Source organism: Morus notabilis, unplaced genomic scaffold (genome assembly GCF_000414095.1).
Source record: "Morus notabilis unplaced genomic scaffold, ASM41409v2 Scaffold825, whole genome shotgun sequence".
Taxonomy (NCBI): domain Eukaryota; kingdom Viridiplantae; phylum Streptophyta; class Magnoliopsida; order Rosales; family Moraceae; genus Morus; species Morus notabilis.
In genome coordinates, this window is record NW_010358062.1 from 710,305 (window position 1) to 733,224 (window position 22,920).

General features: G+C 33.6%; 2 protein-coding genes across 2 annotated transcripts; both read left to right on the forward strand.

The window, feature by feature from the left end:
- The first annotated feature begins 1,074 nt into the window (after nucleotides 1-1,074).
- Nucleotides 1,075-10,900, forward strand: LOC21405189 (alcohol-forming fatty acyl-CoA reductase). The gene is made up of 10 exons (XM_010091553.2): nucleotides 1,075-1,468; nucleotides 1,607-1,710; nucleotides 2,091-2,293; nucleotides 2,399-2,499; nucleotides 3,144-3,336; nucleotides 8,557-8,718; nucleotides 9,287-9,368; nucleotides 9,551-9,823; nucleotides 10,317-10,444; nucleotides 10,588-10,900. Exons 1-10 carry the CDS (start codon nucleotides 1,390-1,392, stop codon nucleotides 10,739-10,741), a joined length of 1,479 nt encoding a protein of 492 aa, XP_010089855.1. The 5' UTR covers nucleotides 1,075-1,389; the 3' UTR covers nucleotides 10,742-10,900.
- Nucleotides 10,895-20,976, forward strand: LOC21405191 (PH, RCC1 and FYVE domains-containing protein 1). The gene is given in 11 exon segments (XM_024161265.1): nucleotides 10,895-10,900; nucleotides 12,594-12,680; nucleotides 14,828-14,914; nucleotides 15,678-15,767; nucleotides 15,897-15,983; nucleotides 16,553-16,570; nucleotides 16,573-16,659; nucleotides 16,770-18,842; nucleotides 18,935-19,081; nucleotides 19,614-20,011; nucleotides 20,338-20,976. Coding segments are annotated over 11 exon segments (3,264 nt in total). The 3' UTR covers nucleotides 20,522-20,976.
- The last annotated feature ends 1,944 nt before the right edge of the window (nucleotides 20,977-22,920 follow it).

Below are 22,920 nucleotides of genomic sequence, written 5' to 3' on the forward strand. Positions count from 1 at the left end.
GTGGGATATATATTTTGTTAAAAGACATAATATACACATATACTAAATCAAGATGACTTTAACTATAAAAAAAAAAAAAAAAAACTCAATCAAGATGACGTATTTAACATTTTAAGGGCAGAATTAGAAAAATAATTTAAAAAAAAAGTTGTGCACAAAAAGGAGGGGAAAAAAGGAATTAACCTAGAAGAAAATCTAAGATTTTCTCATTTTATCATCTTAAAACCATTCCGCTACAAGTTTTAAGTTAATAGGATGAAGTTTTCTTCTCTGAATTATTGCTTAATTTTTTCCTCAGTATTTTTAAACCTCACAATATATTTTTTTTTCAAGAACTAGATGTTGGATCTTTAAATTCTTATTCCATATTCCAGGAATCATCATACCAAATTACTAAGAAAATATGGTTGAACAAATACCTGTCTCCATTGGTGCAACCTTAATCTCCAGTAGAAATTTTTAAGACAATGAGCACGTCAAGTTATTGTCTTCCTCAGTCAAATCACCAGATTCTTGAATGGGGTGTTTTCTCTCTAGATGGGGAAGAAGGAAAACAGTCAAATGATTTGACGTATTGGGGACCATAACCTAAGTTTCTTTATATACTGTCTCATTAGGCTCCCAATAAACATAATTGGGTTAATATTGGGTATCCACTCATTTAGTCCATACTCAGTTAGGAGACTATTTTGTTGGTTGCTAACACTCGAAGCAACAATTTCAGCATTTTCTTGAGCGAGCATGCGATTGTTGATTTATGGTGCATCATGTTAAGGCTTAGATTTTCAGGAGAGTACTCCTCATCCACTAGATCAGTCCGAGATTGTCTATTCATTTCTTGCATAACATACAATTGATCATGTAACTTACATTATTGAAACGACCAAAAATACTAACCTCGAAATTGATACCATGGAAACTACGGGCATCCGTCGTGTAATTTTCATTTTATTTTATAATTTCAATATATCATTTATATATATATATATTAAACTTATATATATATATATGTTTTTTATAGAAATATTTACTTAAGTTACATATAATTAATACCAACTGTAAGTTGCTCAATACCAGAGAACCGTCCGTAATTGAAGAAACATTTTCTCTCGTGTTTCATTCAAATAGGCGAAAGGAAAGTGGGAACAATTCCGCCAACTATTCACTAACTACTTGCGTACACTCCACCTCATAATTGCCTTTGTCCCCGCCATCTTCCCCAGTATATGAACTGCCCTTCAGTACCCCCCCTCCTCCTCATGCTCTCACATTCTTCCACTCCTCTCTCTCTCTCTCTCCTCTCTCTTTCTCTCTCTTGATTCTCATTTTTGAGCTTACCCTTTTTCGTATTCACATTCTTTTCTCTCTCTCTCTCTCTAATCTTCTCCAATGGAGTTGGAAAGTGTCCTCAAGTTTCTTGAAAACAAGTCCATTTTAATCACTGGTGCCACCGGCTTTCTAGCAAAAAGTACGTACTATTCATTATAATCTCTTTCTTTAGCTTCTTCTCTGTTTGTTTGTGTAATTTGTATCTGTTTCTGTTCATATACGTGGGCTTTTTTTTTATCTTTTTTTTTTTTTTTTTTTTTTTTTTTTTTGGTGGTAGTTTTTGCGGAGAAAGTACTAAGGGCTCAACCCAAGGTGAAGAAGCTCTATCTTCTTTTAAGAGCTAATGATGAGAAATCGGCCACACAACGTTTGAACAATGAGGTATCACAAATATATACATTTGATAATCAATCAAACTATGCTCATAAACAAATTACAACACATGTAGATGGCAAGTGTCCAATTAGCATATATAACATTAATTTGAACTCCAATCTTTTTTTTTTCTTTTTTTTTTATGTTCATATATAATAAATATGACAGAAAAACAATGGATTTGTGATTAGGTGCCAATAATAATTGGGACATGTCTCACTATTCCCATCTTGAATAAAAAAAAAAAAAGAGCCTCTATTTTCCTTTTCGTTCTTTTTTTTTTTTTTTTCCTTTTTTTCCGACACCACATTAGGAGTAATATATAAGTTTGTCGTCTTCATTTATTTGCTTAATTATCTACTTTGATTTGATATGGATTTTTACAGATCATTGGCAAAGATTTATTTAAAGTGTTGAAGGAAAGATTGGGAGCAAGTTTTGGCACCTTCGTCCGAGAAAAGCTCAGTGTAATGGCGGGAGACATTACTCGCGAGGACTTGGGCTTGAAGGACTTAAAATTAAAGGAAGAAATGTTAAATCAATTAGACGTGATTGTTAATTTGGCTGCAACGACCAATTTCGATGAGAGGTACGTAATGATATGAGATTTATGATTTCTATATGTCATTAAATGAAATTATTATATAATAATAAAAAAAATGAAAAGAAAGATACCATTAATTTTCTCTTGCAGATATGATATCTCACTCTTCCTCAACACAGTGGGGGTTAAGCATTGTTTGAACTTTGCCAAGCAGTGTCAAAAATTAAAGATCCTAGTCCATGTATCCACAGGTCAGCATATATGTTCAAAAAATCTTCAGTTTTTATATATACATATATATATATATATATTCATCTTTTGACTAGATCTTGATAACAATATTTTATTTTCATTTCGTATTGAGATCTTAAGATTTCATTTCTGTGTTACTTTTAGCTTAAAGATCTTTAATATGTTATTTGATTGTTAGTTTATAGCGCTGAACTAAAAATATTAAATATCAACTTATTAGTTAGCTTTGTTACTTAAATTTTTTCTGGTTGAAACCGGTCGGTCTAAATAGTTTTACTAATTACCTTGACCACTAAATGACAATGACATCATGGTATACGGAAAGATCGTAACGTGATATATTAGATTAAGTGTATTAATCAAAGAAAATATCAAGCAGTGTTTAGTATATAATTTTAGTTTTGTTACGGTGTTTTTCTCTAAAAAAAAAAATTTAAATTCAAAAATTATAATTAAAAACCCTGGTTTAAATTCTAATTTAAACCCATATACCAATCTTAATGATACATTTCCATTCCAGAAAAAAAAATGAAATGATATATATACAGTTTTCCAACTCAATTGGAGGAAAGCGACTCTGAGTTAAAAAAAAAAGGAAAAAAAAAAAAAATATATATTTTTGCGGCCGTTTTTTTTTCATCAGCTTATGTTTCTGGGGAAAAGGGGGGACTCATTCTTGAGAATCCATATCACATGGGTGACACTCTCAATGGGGCCACCGGGTTAGACATAGACAACGAAGTGAGACTTGTGGAGGCAAAGCTAAAACAACTTCAGGCAGAAGAAGCTTCAGAAGCAGAAATCACTTTGGCAATGAAAGATTTTGGCATTCAAAGGTTTGTCATATTTTGGCTTTGTACGTCTATATATGGCATATTTTCCATCTCTTGTTTCTTTGGGGTTACACAAAACTAAATTTTGAATCTCCAAGAAAGAACCCTTTTACATGCTATATATATATATATAATTATGATCACGGGATCGCACACTATGAAAGTCACGTGGCATACTTGAAATTATGCCCCAAATGGGTGAGCCATAGAATAGTACCAAACACTCTTAGCTTTTACCAAAATCTACCAAGAACCATTTTTTTTTAGGAAGAATCCGTGGTAGGGACAACGAGATATTAGTAGTGTCCAACACTATACACTAATAAAAAAACGAGTCTCGTATTATAAAAATAACAGATGGCCTCAATACTTCTTATTAGGCCTAACAATTTTTCTTTTGTCATTTTTATAGTATTCATGCGTCTAAGTTGAATTAATTAAGTTAATTAATAGCTAATTATTTGCCACACCCCCATGTGGACTTACGCGGACAAAGTCTTGCCTCATTTTTCTCGTGACATGATGCATTAGATATCATGCTTTTATCTATGTGCATAAAGATATAGAAAGTTAGTACAATGTGCAATGCATGTTAGAATTTAATTACGTGGACAGTTTCGGTGTCTTTGATCACTATGTGATAATAAATAACCATATTTGACAGTCCGTTCCACGTAGCTACCAGGTTACAAGTGGGACTTAGAAATAGACAATTACGGTCAGTACATGTAATATATATATATAGGTAAGGTTTCCCGTCAGGCACTTAGAAAGTGTCTGACCGGAACGGTAGTTATATATTTTTATATAAATCGTGTATATTTATATGTAAATTATGTATATTTAATGTAATTTATGTATATTTATATAAAATATAACAAATCAGTTAATATACATATTTTCATGCTATGTGTTCACTAATTACTATAAAAAATACATGTTTTGAAGATTAATATATATTGTCGTTTCTTATGACTTAACATATACGAATTTACATGTAAATATACACGACTTACATGTAAATATACACAATTTATACATAATTATACAACTGCCGTTCCGGTCAAGCACTTTTCAAGTGTCTGACCGGAGACAATTTCTATATATATATAGAATGCAATTCCGCATGTGTGTGTGTGTAAATATATGAGAGAGAGAGAGAGAGAGAGAGAGAGAGAGAGAGAGAGAGAGAGAGAGAGAGAGAGAGAGAGAGAGGGATAAAATCTCAAAATGTTTGCTATTTCTTTAAATTTACTCAATCCTGGAAGAATCCTCACCCATATCCATTATAGATAGCCTTTAATTATGTACACACACACATATATATATATATATATATATTTCCTTTTGATATATTTTTTAGGGATTCCTTTTGATATTTTTGCTACCATGATGAAATATTATAATGAAAAAGTGAGTAGCACTTTAGAGAAAATTAAAGGAAAATAAAAAAGCCCATTGAATTGCAAAGAAAAGTGACACTCTTAGATGTCCACATATTTATACACATATTTATTTATTTATTGGCACCGTATTTTTTTCACTTCGGATTTTTTTTTTCTCCTTTAGATCTTTTTTAGAAAGTATTAGAAGAGGATATTTAGAGTTCTAAAATATCAGGTAGAACTAATCACAGTTATTTTTTTAAATATATTTTTAGGTCTTTGCTTTTAAGTTATTATTTGGTGCCTTCGAGATTTTAATACACGATAGTTGCTTTAATTAGTGCATTCTAAAGTGATTTGATGCTAGTTCTTCATCCCTCCCTTTCTTCTATTCATTAAAAAGGCCAAAAAAATAAAATAAAATAAAAAAATAAAAAAAATAAAAAGGTCTCCCCAATTCGTAGAATATTGATGGGCAATTTTATAGTTGGGGGGATAACAAACATAAGGTGACGGGTAACATTTTAGGGGTTATTCTTTTGGAGTATAACTTAAGTGTCGTTTTTGAGTTGAATTTGAGTTATAGCTTGAGTTGAAGTTAGAATTTGAATAAAGTTGAGTAAAATTGAATAAAGTTGAAATTTAAAAGAACGTGAACTTAAATAAAGTTGAAACTTGAGTTGTCTTTTTTTGAGTTTTTTGAACAAAAGAACGTGCCCTTAATTTCTAGGTGCAAAATGACAAAAACCAAACCAAAAGTTATGAAACGCAATAACTTTTATCTCTTAAGTATAACGTAAGTCTTATCATATGAAGAGCCGGTCCAATGGAAGGATTTCATCCTAGCTTGATCGAATATACACATATAAATATATATTATATATACATATATGAATTATAAAATTTGAGATTGTCTATTCAACTTTTGGCATCTCATGTGTCTAAAATAATCAAATTTTGACATATTATTTAGTAGAATTAAATATTAAAACATAGAAATATTGAATTTTTTTTTTTTTATAAAAAAATAGCGTGATGGATTAAATATAATTTTGAAACATCAAAATTTCACAAGGCGATTGAGTTCCAAAAATATACACCCTATAATTGCAAAAGGGGAGGTGGAAAAAGATGAAAGTTGTTTTTGTCGTTTAGTGGGGCTTCTAAATTAAGGGTGCGTTTGGTTCATGAATTAGAACCATGTAATTAGAATTATTTTTTATTTATGTGTATTTTTTTATGAGAAAAAATACTGTAGCGAACCACGAACCATGATTCAAATCAAGGAACGAATCAATCTACCAAACATCACCTAAGTTTCTTGATTTACTGCACTTTCTGATTTTTTGAGGCAATTAAATGAAAACTAATGAAGGCCGTAGCGGGCTCTGTTTACATACATTTATTATTTATTATATCGTATAATTGACTCTCCACCAAACTCAACCAACAAATTCAATTTTGCAAAGTTTTTTTCTCCCACTTATATATTCAGAAAAAAGGTGTGGCATCCAATAGTAATTGTAAGTAGGTGAACAAGCTTTTAATTAAAAGGATATGGTTGACACTGACAATGACCCAACAAATTGGGTCCAGTCCTGAGTCTTCACCTCCAATATTTATTACTCTGAAACTGTGAGAAAAACCTCCACATACTTTCAGCTAGAAAGATGTGTTGTTAAAATCAGCAACCCCCATTAGATTTATTTATTTTTATTTATTTTTGGCATGAAGTCAGGATTTTAATAGTAGGGGTCCTCTTGCAGTATAAGTGTCTGTTTCTAACCGTAAGATCTAATAAACATCACATTAAATTTGAAAACAGTTACCAAACAGGTACTTTTTAACCAGAATTTGATAGTTAAAAACAATAAGGGTACGTTTGGTAGATAGATCCAGTATTATGATTCTGGATCCTGATTCAGAATCAGTCTTTATTTACATTCTAATCATGATTCAGAATCAGTGTTTAGTTTGGATGATTCTGAATCATGATTCAGAATCTGATGTGATGTTTTAAACTAGCTCAAATCATGATTCTAAAACCACACCCCTCTTAATTCAAGGTGATTCAAACCCCTAATTCAGAATCATAGTTTCAGAATCATGATTTGAACCCAAAATCATGAATCATAGTTCTGATTTCAGAATCATAATTAGAATCACTCTAATTTAAGTGGATGTTTGGTTGATGGATTCAGAACCATAATTCAGAACTATTATCTCTTACGTGTATTTTTTATGAGAGAAAATACTGTAGCGAGTCACGAACCATGATTCGAAACATGACATGAATCTCCTTTCCAAACGTCCTTTAAATCATCGTACCAAACGAATCCTAAACTTTCGTAGTTTATTTATTCAAATTCTACCGTAGAAATCTCCGAATAGTAGTTTTTTACATTGTTTAGTTATCAATTTTTTTTTATTTTTTTTATTTTTACTAACAAAAATTAAATCTCTAAGAACATATGTATGCGCCATGCCTGATTACCACAATGGGCCCTACCTCTCATTTAAATGCACAACGGCTGACAGCTCTATATTGGTGCTTTGAATTAGCAGTTGGATGTCGTTATATCATCCTGTTCCTATCCTATCTATTTGGTTTGTTTTTAGTATGCAGGTTAAGGTTATAACAAGTAATTAATATCAGGATTCGAAGTTTTGTCCCATGTTTTGACGTTTTCTTGTCCCTCGTTTTCGTGTTGCAAAGAAGATTAGAAGCTTAATTAAGATTAATCGGTTATTATATGTTTTCGGCTCTTCAATTGCATTATTAGGGTTCTCCTCGTTTCATCCGCCCATTAGGTGTTGATTTTGCTTGATGTCCCCGAAAAAAAAAAAAAAACAATAGCCCCTTTAATTGGCCCAATCTTTAGACACATTTATAACATTTTTCAATTCTAACTAGTCTAAGGTGATCATCAACTCCGTGGCCTTATTAAAGTTAAAATGACATATTTCGTCTCACGATATAAATAATTATATCTTAATTGTAAAAATTTCTTAGCCTGTGAAGCTCTTAATGCTCACGTCTTAAAAGATTAGCTACTACCCCTAGTCCCTCCCTACAGTTTTTGGTTAAAAAAAAAAAAAAAAAACTGCTATGAGGGAAATTTCGTGGACGTTGAGGGATTCATAATCATGATTCATGATTTTGATTTTTGAAATTTAAATTTTTTATGAGAGAAAAACACTGTAGAGAATCAAGAATTATGATTCAAAATCAGAGACGAATCTTTGAACCAAACGAAGCAAAAATTCACTTACAAGTTAATTCTCCTAATTTCTTCTATTATTTCGCTTAGCCAGAGCAAAAGAAAAAACGATCACTACGGTTACATTATTAACATCCTATATGGTCCCAACTTTTTTTTCCCCCACTCTTTTGTTAATTATTTTTTATTTATTTTTTCCTCAAACATATTGCCCCAACAGTACGTCATAAGAATTAATGCAATGGAATATAATATAGTAGTATATCAGCAATGGCATTATTACGCCTCTACTGCGTACGAAATTTGTTTTTGACCTTATTTTCGGTCAACACATTTAGCAAAATATCATGGCCACTTATTTTATTTTAACTTAAAAAGTATTTAATTATTATTTATATATTTCTTGTGTGCAATTATATATTATTCATCATTACTGATGACTTGACATTTTCTTGAAAATAAACGGAAGAGAAGCGGCAACTCGGAAAATTTATATTGACGATTGATATGTACACGATACATATAATATATATATATATATATATATGTATTATTCTCAACCTTATTAATTATGCTATTTGATTCTAACAAAAATTTATTTGTTAAATCTTTGTCAGGGCTAACAAATACGGATGGCCAAACACATATGTATTTACGAAGGCAATGGGAGAGATGGTGCTGGGACATCTAAAAGAAAACGTAAATGTGGTCATTATCCGCCCTACAATTATTACGAGCACTTACAAAGAACCCTTTCCTGGTTGGGTTGAAGGTCTAAGGTAACTCGAATTAGCGAAAAAAATGAGAAAATAATTGAATTTTAGTTGTTATTATTTCTTTTTTTTAATAATTGATGGCACGGGGACATTGCATAAAACTGTAATTAATCTTAATTATAATAGCACTTTCTAGTATATATATATATATATTATTATTATTATTTTTTTTTGTCAATAATTCTTACTTTTTAGTTCTATCAATTAGAACTTTAATGATGTACTAATTAGCTTTAGGAGAATCGGACTAACACTATTTCTTTGATCGTGACTTTTGCCATTAGTTCATGTTTAATACCTAATACTAGAGAGGGGACAAAAATGAACTTTTTGTTATACTATAAGTGTAAAAATCACCTAGAGACTTAAGGTTTTCCTATTTTTATTTTTATTGATCATATTTAGAATTGCTACCAACTTAGTTGTCGTGTGACTTTCTATACTTGATACGCTTGACAATGTAAATGAAATAATGAAATAAATAATTGATCGTTGAATCATAACTTGATCATTTAAATGCAACCAGATTTGACCTTAATTTATCCAATGTGTGTTGAATCTCTTCTTGCAGAACCATTGACAGCCTTGCTGTTGGATATGGCAAAGGAAAACTAACATGTTTTCTTGGCGATTTGGAGGCGGTTGTTGATGTGGTGAGTTTAGGGAAAAAAAAGAAAAAAAAAAAGAAAAAGAAAAAACTGTTAAACCGCCGATCGTGCCTAATTATATCCGGGCGGATTATACACAAATTAATCGGACGGTATTGATTATTGTTGTTAACATTGTTCAATTAATCACAACAAATTAAGCTGAAATTTTGGAAGTGATAATGCAGATACCTGCTGACCTTGTGGTGAATGCAACGATAGTGGCAATAGCAGCTCATGCCAATCAACCTAGTTCCGAAAATGTAATATATCAAGTGGGATCTTCAGTGAGAAATCCTGTAAGATACAGTAATCTGCAGGATTATGGCTTCCGTTACTTCTCTAAGAAGCCTTGGATTAACAAGGATGGAAAGCCAATCAAGGTTCGCAAGGTCTTGGTCTTGGGCGACATGGCCAGCTTCCGAAGATACATGAGCGTTCGTTACTTGCTCTTCTTGAAGGTTTGTAACAATCTTATCGTGAAAATTAGGTGGATGGTCAGTTTCGGTCACCCCTTTTTTAATTAATGGCATTTTTACGGTGGTCAGTCGTTGATATACCACATGGTTTGTCATTAGTAAACCAGTTTATTATTATCGATTTATGATGGTTAATCCCGATAAATTATTGAATTATATTAGTCAATCAATAATAAATCAACGAGTCAATAAATGACAACTCAAAAATCAGACGATTACTGATCAACCATTTTTAAAACGTTCTTGTTCTTAATTGAACAAAACAAATATCGTTTACTTAAAAAGGTTCAAAACGATCATTTTTCACATATCCATTCTTATTTTCACAAGTGTATAAGCATATCTCAAACAAAATTAGGGATGTCAAATTATATAGGGATATTTGGTCAAAATGTATCTTATTATGATAACGATCTTTTCTTTTATTTATTTTTTTTAATTTTTTTTTGGGTCTTTGGATTTGCTTCGATAATAGGGATTGGAATTGGTGAACACAGCATTTTGCCAATATTTCCAAGGCATGTATCTCGACCTCAATAGAAAGATCCAATTTGTGATGCGATTGGTGGAACTTTACCGGCCTTACTTGTTCTTCAAAGGAGTGTAAGTATTAATTGTATTGATCCTTGTATACGTATAGCTTTTGTTTTGTCTTTCCGTTGTTCTTTAAACCTACAAGAAAAACAAAAAAAAAATTTAATCATGAATCTCACCCCAAATATATATATATATATATACACACACAGTTTTGACGACATGAACACTGAAAGATTGCGATTGGCAGCCAAAGAAAGTGGAATAGAGACAGATATATTTTACTTCGACCCAAAGAGCATCAACTGGGACGAATACTTCATGAGTATCCACATTCCCGGTGTCGTAAAATACGTTTCCAAATGATTTATATCTTAATTATTAAAAGTACGTCCCCCAAGTTGTTATTATAGATGATAAATTATTATTTATGTTCCCAAGTTGTACTCTCTAATTTTATCTTGTTCTGAAACTTGGTGTTCCGAGAGCCAATCTAATTAAGTCAATGTATTTTTATTCATGGCAGTACCATTCATATAGTTATACCAATATGGCATTGCGATTACTATATATACACATTTTTGTCTTCATTTGTATCTCATGTGCATTTTTTTTTCCTGGAAAATGACATTCGTTTAACAAAGACAAATGAGTATGGGCTCTCAATATACTGAGGCCTCGTTCACTTCGCGGATTCGAGTTTTCAATTCGAGCTGAGATGTGATATTTTCTAAGAGTTTTTCACTATAGCAGAAAAAGTTAGATGTGACATTTTCTGAGAGCTTTTTACTGGAGAAACGTAGAACTAAAAACTCAAATCGGTGAAATAAACGAGGTCTGAGCTTGTTTTATTCGTTGAGCAGCTTTTAAAAGGCTTCTTATGGTCGTTTTGATTGCCTCAAGGGTCCCATGCCAAGGGAATTTGAGGCCCATGCTATTGGAAATATCGATCAGTTGCGCAGGGGAATTTTAAACAATTTTTAGCCTCGTTCACTTTACAGATTTGAATTTTCAATTCAAATTGATATGTGATATTTTTTAAGAGTTTTTCACTGTAGCAGAAAAAAAATAGATGTGACATTTTCTGAGAATTTTTTACCATAGAAACTTAAAACTAAAAACTCGAATGGCCCGTTCAGTTCGTTGATTCGAGTTTTTAATTTGAGTTGAGATGTGACTTTATGTGAGAGCTTTTTACTATAGCAAAAAAGTTAGATGTTATTGTTTCTGAGAGCTTTTTACTATAACAAAACTCGAATCGGTGAAATGAACGAGTTGCCCTTTATAAATTGCAAGTAACAAACTCAGATTGTTATGAACAATAATTTTATCTAAATAATTTGTATCTCTTGTAGACCCGAAATCAACATTTCTAACAGAGCGTTTTAATTTAGAAGAGCTTCAATCAATTAATCTTTTATACTATTCTCATTCCACATACCCTCGTGCGTGTGAGCACAAACTTAACAATCTTGTCTACATTAATATCTCTTTTCTATCTGAGAGGTGTCGGAGATAATCTTAAGAATGAAAATAAGAATATTTTAAATTTTCATATTTAGTATAATTATTAAACTTTTTTAAAACTCAAGAAAGTGAAATTCATTGTCGTGTTTGGAATTATTTTTATTTTTATTTTTTACATTTTTTGAGAAAGAAAAAATAAAATGATTTTAAAACAAGATTTAACACAATTAAAGATAAAACACGGAAATGAAAACTATTTTTTAATTTAGTATAAAATGTGAAAAAAATGAAAAATGAATTTTAGTCGTTTTTTATTTTTTATTTTTATTTTCTTTTCTCTCGAACAGAAAAAAATATTAATGTATTTTTTTATATTAAAAATAATATTTTAATAAAACTATCAAACACATTTTTAAAAATAATTTTTATCTAAAATTAAAAATATTTTTATTTTTATATAAAAAATAAAATTATTTTAAAATAAATTTTAAGCACGGTAAATTTCACACTTAGCACATATGAGGATAATCATGAACCCACCTTATTAGGTGTTATTTATTAACCTCCCTCATTTCTTCCCGGCCCCACCGCTCCTCCCCTCTCTAGTCCAGCTTGGTTGAATCTATTCCGTCGACCACGCCGCCGCCGCCTTCCGATCCACCACGCCGTCGCCGGACATAGCCCTAACCTCTCTCTCACCCATCTCTTAATCGACCCAGCCGCCACTCTCTGGCCTCCTCTCGTCTAGCAGCTGGCACCGCTCTGCCGCCGCCCATCTCCGCCGCTGCCTTCGGATCCACCACGCCGTTGCCGGACTTTCATCTACCGCACCGCCAGAGTATGATTCCTTTCTTCTTTTTTTGTTTTGTTTTTTTTTTTCCTCATAGAATCCCACAAGGCTGAGATTTCAAGCTTATCAAAGTAGAGAAATAATTATTTGAGGATTTAAAGCTCGACTTGAAAATTTTTCTTCCGGAATTTTTGAAAATGATTTCCTTGCGCTGTGATTTGTATGAGTGCACACAGTGGCGCCGTTTCTTGTAGAGATGAAGATTATATTTGAATTGTGTGATTGAATCCACTATTTTTCACCGCAAAACATTTACTCAAAATAAAAATTTAGAACTGTAACAAAATTAAAATGGGCTTTTCCTATCTAATCCTCCCTTTCTATTTTATTAAACTTCAAAACAAATCCAAAAGTCCAGAAAATGATAAGAGGATAACAAATAGATAAACACAAGCAAGTAGTTCTTAATGTTGTTACAGTTATAGATTTTTATTTTGAGTAAATGCTTTTGTGGTGAAAATTAGTGGATTCAATCACACAATTCAAACAGTTTGCAAAGGAATAACAATCAAACAATTAACGAAAGAGAAGAATAACGACACACAGAATTTACTCAGGTTCGGACTCTTAATGTGAGATCCTATGTCCTGCAATTATGATACTTTCGCCTACTATGTTCAATCACAAGTGATTACAAGAATGATACAAGAGTCCTCTCAAGAATCCCTAAAGCCACAAAGTTTCAATCTCTCAGTCCTCTCTCACTTGTTGTCTCCAATACAATTGTTCTCTCACAATCCCAATTGAAGCATTACACGTTTCTCTAGGTTCCTAACCCTTATATACCACCCAAAGCCCTTTGTGAAGTCTCCAAGGCGAGCCCTAGTCGAATTGGTCAGTTTCCCAAATCAGAGAAAGAAAAATCGGCCAAAAAACGCAACTTCTGCACAGCCCGCATTCGAACTACCGCCGCAGCGCTGACCCTTGTGTAAACAGGCGCCAGGGCCTGCTAAACCAGCTGCGGCGCCGATCTCCTTGTCCCACAAGCAAGGAACCATCCTTGCTCCTGTCGTTGCACCGTTTTTCGTTACGATCAAATTATAGACATTCCTCACAGCTTTATATTTTTTATTGGACAGTTATTTGTATGAGTCATGTCATGTTCGACGGAATTTATCCAAAGTTTTAGGCATTATCCTTACGTTAAATCTCTGATGCTTTCAGTGGGGTTTATTAGTGTGTGTGTTATTTTTTTTTCCACTTTAAGTACTGTAATCTCTCTAGTCAATTATGCTTAATGATATGTGAAAAGTGTTTTGGTGTTTTTTGGAGGTTTGGGTTCCATAAAAGTATATCCTGGATGCCAAGACTCCCTCGAATGAGCCTACTACATGTCCTTTTTTTTATTAGTCATGGGTCCGTAAGAGATTTGCTCATATAGATGAATTACAATAATGGTGTTTTTTTTTTTTTAATCAGATGTACAAATACTTAGGGAGGGGTAGACCAAGAATTACGTGGACCGAAATAGTTAGGAAATATATTTTAGATCTAGGCCTTCAGGAAAGTTTGATTTCGAACAGAGCTGCATGGAAAAGTGAAATTCATATAGCCGACCCCAATTAAGTTGGGATTAAGGCTTCTTATTGTTGTTGTTGTATACGGATACTTCTTTTTTGGAGGTGTGAAGTGGAGTTTTAGATGGATGCATCGCAAAGTACATCAACAGGGACTGGTGGGAGTAGTGGAAATGGAAAGATGGTTTCTCTGGCGAATGATAATGCTACAATGGCCACAGTTGTGGACGATCCAAAGCAGAACTTGAACCAAGTCATCAACTCTATACAGAAAAATTTGCTCTACCAACGAAACTCAGGGAAAAAAAGACTTGAGAGAGAATTTTTTCTGAATTTCATTGCTTAGATATTAGCTCAAGAATTCATTCATGATCTATGAATAATAAAATGCATTAATTTGTTAGTACTTGACACAAAATTAAGAAATTTAGATCAGAAAGATACACCACAATGATCTTTTCTTTTTTTTTTTTTTTATAGAAAAGAATTCAGCTTTAGATTTGGTTTTTTGGAAATCCTCTTTATTTTATCTGGGGTTTCATATATATATATATATATATATATATATAGGATCTGGGGTTACATATTTTGTCCTAATATAATCTCTCCTCTTTGCAGGCAATTGTTGCCTTGAAGAAAGTTACCCAGTTAATCAAGTATTGCCGGAAAAGGAAGCCTAAGTTGTGCCCATTCAGAATTTTTGCGGTGAGCTATTCCTAAGTGTAAATTGTTCCTTTTTTGGTTGTTGGCACTTTTGCCTCTTGATTTTAACAAAATTAGCAAGTTGCCTCTTAAACTTTAAATTGTTGCAAATTACCTCGTGAAATTAATAGAATGTTGTATAGTGCTTCCAAATTGATGAATGATTTTAGACTTTGGAATGAAATATCCCCATGCTCATGACATAACATGCTCCAATTTTCATCGAAAGGTTCAACCTCTTCCTTTGTATGAGCCCACATGACTTGTATGAATGTGTTTCCCTCCGAAGTTTAATAGTTGTTATTGATTTGGTGGCACTCTGCAACACTTTGTTAAATTTACGGGTAATTTACGAAAAGTAATGGTTTAAGGGATAACCTACCAATCATGAAAAGTTCTAGAGCAAACATGCCAACTAAACTCAAACCCCCTTTTTTTCTCTTTTTTTTCCATAGAAATGCGTATGCTAGGTTAAACTTTGTTGGCATGTGTTTAAGAGAAAGGAGACTTATTAGAAGAAAACAACCACTTTACCTGTATACCATGTACAATTACACAGTGATCTAGAATATATGTTATATACATAAAAATGCTTCAGAAAACAGGAAAAAAAAAAGAGCATGACAAAGAAAGCATAGATGAAAATATGTGATAGTAAGATAAGAATGAAGTTACAGTAGTAGCTCAAGCTTCTGTATGGATTATTATTATTATTATGAAATATATCAAGTGCTTGAATATATTCCAATTTTAGTGTTGATAACAGGATGAAACAACACTAATCTGGTTCTCTCGCGGACAGGAAAGGAACCTAAAATTGTCTTCAGTTTCAAGGATTATCCCTGGACAAAGAACTGTGAGTCAAACAATCCCGTTCTGTTAAAGTAATTAATATTGTTTTGTTTTAATTTAACTGCTTTGAACATAGTTAGATTAGATAAGCCTTTTTTGGTTGACATGTTTTTCTTTTTCTTTTTCTTTATAGGCTGTGTTTAGAAGATACTTGCAGCCCGAAAAAGATTACTTGTCATTTTCTCTTCTATATAATAACGGTGAAAGATCACTTGATCTGGTAAGTATAACTTTGCTTCTCTATCTGTTTATGTTAATGTAAGACTGATAAAATGTTTAAGAGTATGTTTGGTAGGAAAGAAAAGTAGAATGAAGGAAGAAGGTGGAGGGATTTTGGGAGGGAAAATGGAAATGTAGGTTGTTTGGTAGGAGAGAAAAAAGAAAGGAAGAGAAAATGGAGTGAAAAATAATACATGTGGGCCACACTATTTTTTTTCTTCCACAAGTGGGCAGAAAATGGGATGGAAAATGGGGACAACTCATTAAAGTGAGCAAAGTTACTAAACTACCTTTTTCTCCATCAAATTTGAGGGTATAAAAGTAATTTACGAGTAAGATTTTTTCTTTCCTCCCAATTTAACTTCCAATACCAAACAAGTGAAGGTAAGCTCATTTTCTTTCCATCTTCTCGTACCAAACAACATAAAAGAAAATCAATTTCCTTTCCATAATTGCTATTTTTCATCACTTTCATATTTCCTTTCTATCCTATTTTCTTTCCTTCCTACCAAACATAGCATAAATCCATTGATTGTCCTTTATTTTATGTATTTTTTTTTTCTATTATAGATCTGCAAGGACAAGGCTGAGAGACAGAGTTATGGTTTGCACGGCTTAAGGAATTAATTCCTTCAGGACAACAACGTACTAGACGTAGTAAGAGTGATTATTTCTATGTGAGTTTCAAATTTAATACAGATTTTCTTACTTCTTCTAGCTCCTTTGTCCACAAGAAGAGAGTTTTTGGAACATCTAATGCAGTTGTTTCTTCTTTTTTCCGCAACAGGATGGTAGTGACATTATTCAAAATGGCAGTCCCTTAAGAGTATCCTTTGATTTCGCTTGTATTGCACATGGTAGAGTGTCTATTGATTTAAATTCTTCTCGCGAATCTCCATTGAATCTTGTGGGCTCATATGTGGCTTCGGAATGCACAAGTATGCAACTAAGAACAAATCCTGGAGATGGTTTTCGGATTAGTGTTTCAAGTACTCCTAGCTGTTCAAGTGGAGGATCGGGACCGGATGATATAGAATCACTAGGAGATGTTTATCTTTGGGGAGAGGTTTCGCTTGATGGAACCTTACATGATGGGTCTATGAGCCCAGTTCCTATAAAAACTGATGTGCTTACCCCAAGGCCACTAGAATCGAATGTTGTTCTCGACGTGCATCAGATTTCTTGTGGTGTAAGACATGTGGCGCTTGTGACAAGGCAAGGTGAGGTTTTCACCTGGGGTGAGGAGTCTGGTGGAAGACTTGGCCATGGCATTGATAAGGACTTTAGTCGCCCTCGCCTCGTCGAGTTCCTCGCAATCAATAATGTTGGTTTTGTTGCATGTGGTGAGTATCATTCATGTGCTGTATCCACAACTGGTGACTTGTTCACTTGGGGTGATGGTGCCCACAATGCTGGACTTCTTGGTCATGGCACTGATGTTAGTCACTGGATCCCTAAAAGGGTTAATGGTCCTTTGGAAGGACTTCAGGTTCTGTCTGTTGCATGTGGCACTTGGCATTCGGCATTATCAACTTCCAATGGGAAACTTTTCACTTTTGGTGATGGAACCTTTGGTGTTTTGGGCCACGGGGATCGCCAGAGTGTTTCTTATCCAAGGGAGGTACAGTTGTTGAGTGGCCTAAAGACCATAAAAGTTGCATGTGGAGTGTGGCACACTGCGGCAATTGTAGAGGTTGCAGGTCAGGCTGGTAGTAGTATCTCATCTAGAAAGCTCTTCACTTGGGGCGATGGCGATAAAAATCGTTTGGGTCATGGAAACAAGGAAACTTATCTTCTTCCAACATGCGTCTCTTCACTTATTGATTACAACTTCCAGCAACTAGGGTGTGGACACACTATGACTGTTGCCCTCACTACATCAGGTCATGTGTTCACCATGGGCGGTACTTCACACGGGCAGCTAGGGAATCCAAGCTCTGATGGAAAGACACCTTGCTTGGTACAAGATAAATTGGTGGGTGAATTTGTTGAAGAAATATCCTGTGGGGCAAATCATGTTGCTGTCCTGACTTCAAGAAGTGAAGTATTCACATGGGGAAAAGGCGCTAATGGAAGATTGGGACATGGGGATACAGAAGATCGAAAAACCCCGACTTTGGTCGAGGCATTGAAAGACAGGCATGTGAAGAACATATCTTGTGGCTCAAATTTCACGACAAGCATATGCATTCACAAGTGGGTCTCTGGAGCTGACCAATCAGTCTGCTCAGGTTGTAGACAAGCATTTGGTTTTACCCGAAAGAGGCACAACTGTTACAACTGCGGGCTAGTGCATTGCCATGCTTGTAGTTCAAGAAAAGCATTCAGGGCTACATTGGCTCCAATTCCCGGCAAACCACATAGAGTGTGTGATGCTTGCTATGCAAAGCTAAAAGCTGCTGAGGCTGGTAATTCTTCTAATTATAACAGGAAAGTTACAACCACTCGTCGGTCAATCAATTCGAGGGATTTTTCAAGTAGGGTAGAGGTAAGGTCTTCAAGGGTTCTGCTATATCCTACTACAGAACCAGTCAAGTACCTTGAAGTCCGGTCTGGAAGATCAGGAACCAAAGGAACCAAATCTGATTACTCCTCAATGGTTAGGGCTTCCCAAGTTCCATCCCTTTTACAACTAAAAGATATTGCATTTCCTAGCTCGCTGAGCGCTATTCAGAATGCTTTGAAGCCTGTTACGCCAACATCACCTCATACCTCCGTCAACTCTAGAACATCTTCGCTGTATGCTAGGAAACCAAGCCCTCCACGTTCAGCAACTCCTGTGTTTTCCAAGAGTGTCATTGACAATATCAAGAAGTCAAATGAGCTCTTGACTCAAGAAGTAACGAAGTTGCATGGCCAAGTACTGATTTTTATAACTTTTGCAAATATCATTCTTAGCTCATCTTTCTACTCGCGTCTTTGACATAACGCATTTATTTATTTCTTGACCAGGTTAAAAGCCTGAAGCAGAAGTGTGATGTTCAAGATGCAGAGATGCAACAACTAAGGAGAGATGCCAAAGCAGCTACTTCATTTGCTGAAGGGCAATCTTCCAAATGCAAAGTAGCCAAGGAACTTGTTAAGTCCTTCACGGAACAGGTTTAGCCCAATTAAGAATTCCATTTTGAATTCATTAGATTTTTCAAATATATAAGATGTTCTTAGAAGTGACTCATTAGGAGTGTCATGAGCTTAAAATTGAGTCCTCAAGTGGACGTTATATGACAGATACTTTTGTGTTTTAGTTATACTTTTGGTAAAATCCTTTGTGGAACTATATTCAATTTGATTGAAATAGAAATTAAATTTTCAAAATCTAATTGTCAAATGATTTGATGAGGAAGTGATTGTTCTTCTATTATTACTTTGGTTACACTTACACCATGCCCAAATCAATATTGACGCAAATACTCCATCTCAACTAATTCCTGTCTGGATATGATATGTAGTTAAATTTACTAAATGAATGGTGAAAAAAAAAAATGAAATGTTTAGAAGAACATGAATGTAATCTTTTTGCCAGTAATTGTAAGAGTGTTATTGTCATAATTTATTAAATGGTATTTACTTAATAAGAGAATGTGTTAGGTACTAATTGCTAGTAATTTTTTATGCCTTCTTTGTTATGTAGTTGAAGGCAATAACAGAGAAGTTGCCTACAGAGGATTCAGAAAACGAAATCATGAAATCCTTGCATGTTCGGGCTGAAGATTTTCTAAACATGACCAATGAGACAACATCTGAAACTTCTTCTTCCTTACGAACAAGCTTAGAGCGTGAGCATCGACACACAAATCACCTTTCTCATGAAGGTGGAGACACTTCTCCACACAGTGACAAACCATCTATTTCCAGAACTAGAGAGGATGAAACTCAACCAAGCTCAGAAGACGGCTCCAAATCCCATCGATCCTTGGCTATGAAGGCTGAAAAGGGGAAAGAAGTTATTGAACAATTCGAACCCGGCGTATATGTAACTCTCATCCAACTTCAAAATGGCACAAGGATTTTCCGGCGTGTTAAGTTCAGGTACTTGAGGAAACTATTGGTTTCAAAAATTTCAATAACGCCATCTTTAAGTTTGCCAGTTTGTTATTGCTTTTGAACGCCCCAAAAGTTCTTTGCACATAATGCGATTCTAATAGTGTTTTGGTTGGTAAAAATCTCGAAACTTTGCACAAACACCAATACACTCTTACGTTATTTGGAGAAGCTAGGATTTTAACTTTTGCTTTTTGGTTCAGCTTCTCCTTTTGCAACAAGTAAAAATAGAGATTCTTTCAAAAGCACAACACTCAACTGGCCATAGTAATGTCACGGTTTTGTTATTGAATTCGCCTTCAATGTTTTCGCAGTAAACGAAGGTTTAGCGAGCAGCAGGCCGAAGAATGGTGGAACAACAACAAAGACAGGCTGCTTAAGACATATAGCGTTCCGGAAAAGGTGAACCCGGCTCAAACTGGATCTTCCAGCACGCCCGCCCCTGCGCCCGTTCCTGCGCCTGCTGAGGAAAGCTCCCACACTGTCTCATCTTCCTAGACATTAGTGAAAGATCAAACAAAATATGAAAAACGTACACGGCTTTGGAAGTAAAATTTCCAAGTGTTCATTGACCTTTCTCTTGGAAGTCACCGGTGCAAGACGAGCTTCTGTTGCCAATGCCTCATTTTCCCTAATCAACTCATCATGTCATTTTTTATTATTATTTTTTTTGAATTCCTTATCCAAGTTATAACTCTAATTTCTCACCGCACCACCTCATATTTGAATCAATATATACATGTATGTGTATATATATATATATATATATATATATATATCATAGTGACGTACGTGAAAAAATGATTACAATTGTAGTATACATGCAACATCCACGAAGCCCTCCTATTACCTAGATCTAGCTTTAATGGTGTGCATTGGTTGTGAACATGAAGATTAAGTTTCTATTGATTGTAACATATTTAATGAAGCTTGTGCATTTCAAGTGATGCAAATTACAAGCTATCCCAAAGTTAGGCAACGCAGTTTTTTTCCTCAATTTGGTGAACGGCACACTTGTTAAACCAATATAATTATTGCAAAATTCTTCTCTCTCCAAGGGAAAATTTTGACTTCACAACTGGCATTTGTGTCATTTTCCTAGATTATCTGTGACATGAATAGCGTTCTGTAAAAGAGGGATTCCATCTTGGAGTGAGTACTCAAGAAAAAGGTACAAAGATTTGTTTGTAGTTGGAATTTTATGGATGAGCAAAAGAAAATAATAGTGTCATTAGTAAATGTGTTTGAAGTGCCGTTAGGTTGGTATGATATGATATTTTTGTATTTTTCAGTGATATTTCTTACAAAGAAACTTCCTTTGTTTTAAGAGCATTTTACATAATTTTATACAAGGGCCGGGGGCTTTTTAAGAGCATTTTATTTTATATTTTGTCATTTTTTGCAGGCACGCCCAGAAAAAAGTAAGGATCGCGTATGTCAAATTACATAATTTTTCAACGTCGCTTTCATTTTATTTTATTTTTAAAAGACAAAAATAAAGAAAATCATAAAAAATGAAATATTCATCAAACAAAAGGTGTCACTTGTTGCATTAATTCCTAAAAATCGTATATTAATTTTAGAATGCAAAATATAAATAAAAACGTAAATTTTTTGCCCATCTCAGCCCCTTGGCGCCCCACTACGCGGGCCGGTGACTTTTTAACAGCGTTTTACTTTTCTGTCATTTTTAGGCCATTTTTTGCAGGCATGCCCAGAAAAGTGTAAAGATCGTGTCTGCAAAATCTCAAAATTTTTTGACGTCGTTTTTAATATATTTTTTTTAATGATGAAAAATAAAGAAAATCATTAAAAATATAATATTCATCCAAAAATGGTGTCACTTCATGCATTAATTCCTAAAAATTATATATTAATTTTAGAATGCAAAACATAAATAAAAATATAAAATTTTCACCCATGCCGGCCCTTGGGCGCCCCACAACGTGGGTCGGGGGCTTTTTGATAGCGTTTTACTTTTTTTTGCCCTTTTTTGAGGCCATTTTTTATAGACATGCCCATAAAAACGTAAGGATCGTGTCTACAAAATTTCAAAATTTTTTGACATCGTTTTTAATTTATTCTATTTTTCAAATATGAAAGATAAAGAAAATCATAAAAAATAGAATATTCGTCAAAAAATGGTGCCGCTTCATGCATTAAATCCTAAAAATTATATATTAATTTTAGAACGCAAAATATAAATTTTTGACCCATCCCGACACCTGGTCGCCGGGGACTTTTTCACAGCGTTTTATTTTTTGTCATTTTTTTGCAGGCATGGGAACGTGTATGCCAAATTTCATAATTGTTTGACGTTAATTTTATACTATTTTGTTTTCTAAAGATAAAAAATAAAGAAAATCATAAAAAAATAGAATATTCATTAAAAAATGGTGCCGCTTATTGCATTAATTCTTAAAAATTATATATTAATTTTAGAATACAAAACATAAATAAAAATGTAAATTTTTTACCCATTCAATCCCCTAGGCGCCCCACTACGCGAGCTGCGCACTTTTTAACAGCGTTTACTTTTGTTTGTCATTTTTCGAGGTCATTTCTCGCAGGCATGCCCAGAAAAATGTAAGAATTGTGTATACAAAATTTCGTAATTGTTTGACTTCAATTTTATTTTATTTTATTTTTCAAAGATGAAAAATAAAGAAAATCATAAAAAAATAGAATATTCATCAAAAAATAGTGTCGCTTGTTGCATTAATTCTTAAAAATCGTATATTAATTTTAGAATGCAAAACATAAATAGAAATGAAACTTATTGACCCATTCCCACCCCTGGGTGCCCCACTACGAAGGTCGGGGGCTTTTCAACAGCGTTTTACTTTTTTTAATCATTTTTTGAAGCTGTTTTTTACAGGCATCCCCAAAAAAATGTA